Source organism: Apaloderma vittatum, unplaced genomic scaffold, assembly GCF_000703405.1.
Source record: "Apaloderma vittatum isolate BGI_N311 unplaced genomic scaffold, ASM70340v1 scaffold2020, whole genome shotgun sequence".
Classification (NCBI taxonomy): Eukaryota; Metazoa; Chordata; class Aves; order Trogoniformes; family Trogonidae; genus Apaloderma; species Apaloderma vittatum.
Window position 1 is genome coordinate 26,117 of NW_009695986.1, and position 4,325 is coordinate 30,441.

General features: G+C 32.7%; 1 protein-coding gene across 1 annotated transcript in view; it reads right to left on the reverse strand.

Moving 5' to 3' along the window:
- Positions 1-1,138: 1,138 nt before the first annotated feature.
- Positions 1,139-4,325, reverse strand: part of CENPK (centromere protein K) — a gene marked incomplete at its 5' end in the record, with an annotated part of 19,785 nt that continues 16,598 nt past the window's right edge. Inside the window, 2 exons of the mRNA XM_009872942.1 lie at positions 1,139-1,297; positions 4,284-4,325. The exon at positions 4,284-4,325 is cut by the window's right edge and continues 4 nt beyond it. Coding sequence (XP_009871244.1) covers positions 1,139-1,297; positions 4,284-4,325 — 201 coding nt within the window. The remainder of the gene's footprint in view (positions 1,298-4,283) is intronic.

Consider the following 4,325-nt stretch of genomic DNA (forward strand, 5'->3'; position numbering starts at 1 on the left):
CCCATGATCCTTTCATCATAGTTTCTCTTCCCTGTCCGGCTAAGGAGGGGAGTGATAGAGTGGCTTTGGTGGGTACCAGGCATCCAGCCAGCATCAACTCCCCAAAGGTGCATCTGTGTGCCCTGAGGGAAGTAGTCAATGAAGTTGCTAAGCCACTATGATTCTATAAAATTCTTTATTTTTATATGAACAGAAAAATCATGAAAGTTCATACCTCAAAAAACTCAATTTAGGTTAATAAAAGGCAAACTTTATTTCCCAAGGTTATAATCCCTGCAGATATCCAAGAGTAGGATTCTGTATACTATAATAACAGGAGCTATAGAAAAGCACATTAGGATGACACAGAGCGCCAGCAATTATTCAGAAGCTACCTGGCAATTGACATAATGTGTAACAGAACAGACACCTGTTACAAGTGTTGATAAACTAGATCTGAAAAAGTGAAGACATCCTATTAGGCAATATAGCACAGCATTATGAGCTGTTTAGTAAGCATGCAGTTGTAGAATTACACACTCAACACTGTATCCATTTGCACAAAAAGATGTCAGCTTTCTGAAATGTTTATCTTAAAGCAAATAAAACTGTTTGCAAAAGCTTTGGGGAAAACAAACGAATAAACAAATAAACAAACCAAACCCAACACATCATGTTCTTCAGACGACACTTCACTTTAAGTTCCAAATGTTTGCAAGACAACATACAGAAGCTGAGCTATTTCATATTTTGCTTCTACAGAGTACCATAAAATACTAAAAGAAATTGAGAAGAGTTAATGCAATCTAAAGTTAATATGAACATATAAAGTGTGATTTTTAAAGTTCAAAGGACTGTTAAACATCTTTACTTTGTCTGTTACCTGACTTTACACCTTATTAAAGCAGGTAAACCCCTCCACAATGCAAGTCTTGGCATTACTTGCCGTAAAACTAAAAGCCAACCCTGTGAGCAGTCATAGTAGAAATTTTTGTCTTTTTTCATATTTCACACTCTTATCAGAGTTTATTAAATAGGAAAAGCATAACAAAATAATCCAAAAAAGCTTATTATAAAACATTATTATGCCATTAATCATAGGCCTTCAGGTGCAAGCACTGGTGCGTTGTTTTGTTTTAAAATAAGCATGTAGGTCATGCTACATGTGAAAGGCTTCTAGGCGGATTCTGTTCGGATCTTCTGGATGTCTCAGGACAATTCCATAGCGCAGCAGCAGCTCAATATAAGGTGGCCAGAATGAGTCACTGATTGTTACATAGGGTTCATGAGGTGTTTTCAGTGTTTTTTTAATAAGAATCTGAAGACCAAAAGGATTAGACATAGGAAATGAAAAAAAACACTTAGATTGTTATCTCCTTTAACCAAATTTACACTTATTATTGTAATGAGACACTTATGTGGGCAATGCAAGAAATACAAGACTATGGAAGAAATACAAAATGTGTTAAAGGTAGAAGTAAAATGACGAACTTACAAATAACATCATTACATCTTTTCTGATGTAAAAATTAGAAGCAGGATTCTCCTTTTACCCAGACTAAGTTTTTCATCATTTGTCAAAAATTCTTACTGGATTTTAGATAGTGTAACTGTAAATGCCTAAAACGTCTGAACATGAAGGTTGTAAATCCTTATATAATTGACCTTTAAATCAGCATCTGTTTAAGAACAAAAGCATTACATAAGATGGAAAGCTAGACTTTTGGTAAACACAGGCCTCAAAACTATAATGACTTGCTGTCAACAAATAGTAATTCTCCTCACTCTTTCAGATTTTAGCAGAGAAGAATGTGCATCTTATAATTTTTCTAAATTTTTTACTATTGAAAATTAACTTCTAAATTTCATTTCACTCAGCTAAAAGAGGTACCTGCCTTCTTAGATTGGGAAGAATTAATTTTCCTGTATTTTGTATCTTGCCGTAAGTAGTGTTAGAAATAAATGTTTGTACCTTGAAAAGTTAAACATCATAGTCCTACTTGAACTACACAATGTTTGCACATAAAATCATTTGCTAACTTCATAAATAGAATATCCAAATTCTTAATATCATTTCTTGTTCAAGCATGACAAGAACACTTAAAACAATTCATCTCCTCTTGATACCTCCTTACTCGCCATTTGTTCTTTGTCTAAATACAGAACTAGTAAAACAAAGACCTGTTTTGACATTATTTTTCTGTTCTTGGAGACTCTGTTTATTCCCCATGGCCAATATTGCACACATTACAGATTAAATAACCTTACCCATCCCACGGTGCACTCTCTGTTCATCCCAGATTAATTCATATTTGTACTCAGAGCTTCTAAATGTTATAGCTTTCCAAGTTTCAGCAAGTACAAAGTATTTTGCCTCTTTATTGCTAAAGAAAAAATGCAAAATACTACTGGACATTACTCTTTAACCACCCTTTGTTACTTAAAGAAAAAAATAAATCTGCTCTTTTTCAGAACATTCCAAATAATTGTTCCAGTTAAATCTTTTGTACTCCTTTGTCCCAATTCTGAGTATTTACTCCAAATTTATTATTTTCAATTAATTGTTACTTAGTCTTTTCTGATATCTGATATCCCAGAATAGCCTTTATGGCTGTAACTTTACATATATTTGTATTATAAACAGTCCTTCAAATGTTAAATTATGTTCACTAAATTCTCAATCAGAAAGGAACAATCCTCAAACTGTTTAAAAGGAAAAGAACTACTACAGGTGTGAAAAATTAAAGCTCATTACCAGAATAAAAAGTATAATAAAAATTCTGAGGTTTGCATGAGAAAAGAGTTTACTGCTTGTTTACTACTCATGTTAATTTAATGAATTAGGTACTGATATACCTAAATAATATAAAGGTATGCACTTAGCTTGTCAAAGTGGATTTATTAAAAGTGTACACTTTCATTATTTAACAAACACAGGGAGATTGAGGAGATGTGGTTGGGAGCACATGCATTGATTGTAATTATGTGAATGAAACATATTTGCACAACAGCAAATCCTAAATCTGTAGTTATAGTACAAAGATGACTGCATTTGACTCTTTAAAAAACTATTACCTATATTTAAGAAAACAGTTTTGAAATTTAACAGGCACTTGAAGCTAGCATCAGTTGCTCAACAAAACAACAACTTCCCATAAAATACACATAAGGGACATTGATAGTTTATGCCAAGCTAGCTAAAATTAAAAAAAAAGTCTGAATTTTTGGAAGTGGTATGTTCTTCGAAATGGAAATCAGACATTACTTGTATGTGTTCATATTTCAAGATTAACAATATCAGAAAAATATGAAGGGCAATTTTAAAGCATTAGACGAGCTTTAAGATTTCAATACCATAGGGAATATGGCTATCTTTAATTCTGATCTGTTTTCAAGGCCTGCCTAATTTGGCTTTAATAGGCATGCTGAGATACTTGAAGCATGTAAAATGGTTTTGACGATGTCTGGGTTTTAAACTAAATACAACAATGTCATAGTGACCAGATCACAGCATCTTAATACCAGAAAGTTGTTACTCATCAAGTTTTTTCTTGGGAAAAAACCCTTTTTCGTCCCAGGGAGGTCTTACACATATAGGCTTACAACTGCCTGAAGAGTGAGGATGGAGGAGAAATACGAAATTACATTTCATATACTACATTTAAGAAGGAAAAATGCTAGTGAAAAGATTATTAGCAGTTCTTCAAAATGATGCTTTGCAATTGAAGTTCAGAAATTGCACTGTGATTGAAAATACGCATTAAGCAATGCTGGCACACTTATAAAATTGATTAGAAATGCATAAATCAGATTCATTGATTTCCTCATATAAGGACATAATCCCAGTTAATACACAAGACTACAAATTAATTGGTCCTTCTATAAGTATTATATTACATTCCATTCCAGAAATTCTTTTATTGAAACAGTACAAAATACAGCATGAAATGGAACACTCATTTTTTTTTTAATTAAACATAGCATTTCTCTCCCTTAATATGAGCCACTAAGGCTCATGGAACTTCTTTAAAACAATCCTTATCAAACTGAAAAAAAAAAAATTCATTCTCCATCTGAAAATAAAGATATATTGATCTAAATTATTGCCACACCTCCTACAAAAATTGGAGGTTTAATCTGGTAGGAATTAAAATAGAAATCTGACACCGCATTCTTAAACACTCTACTTTTCAATTAACGGTCCTAACTGTATGTCACATACTCTTTCGTATTTTCTGAATATGTTGTGATGAGATCCAATTATGCAAAATCCCCCAAATCTTTATATAATAAAAGCATCTTACCTCTAAAATTTCATGCAGTGTTATCAGTTCTACAGCTGGCTC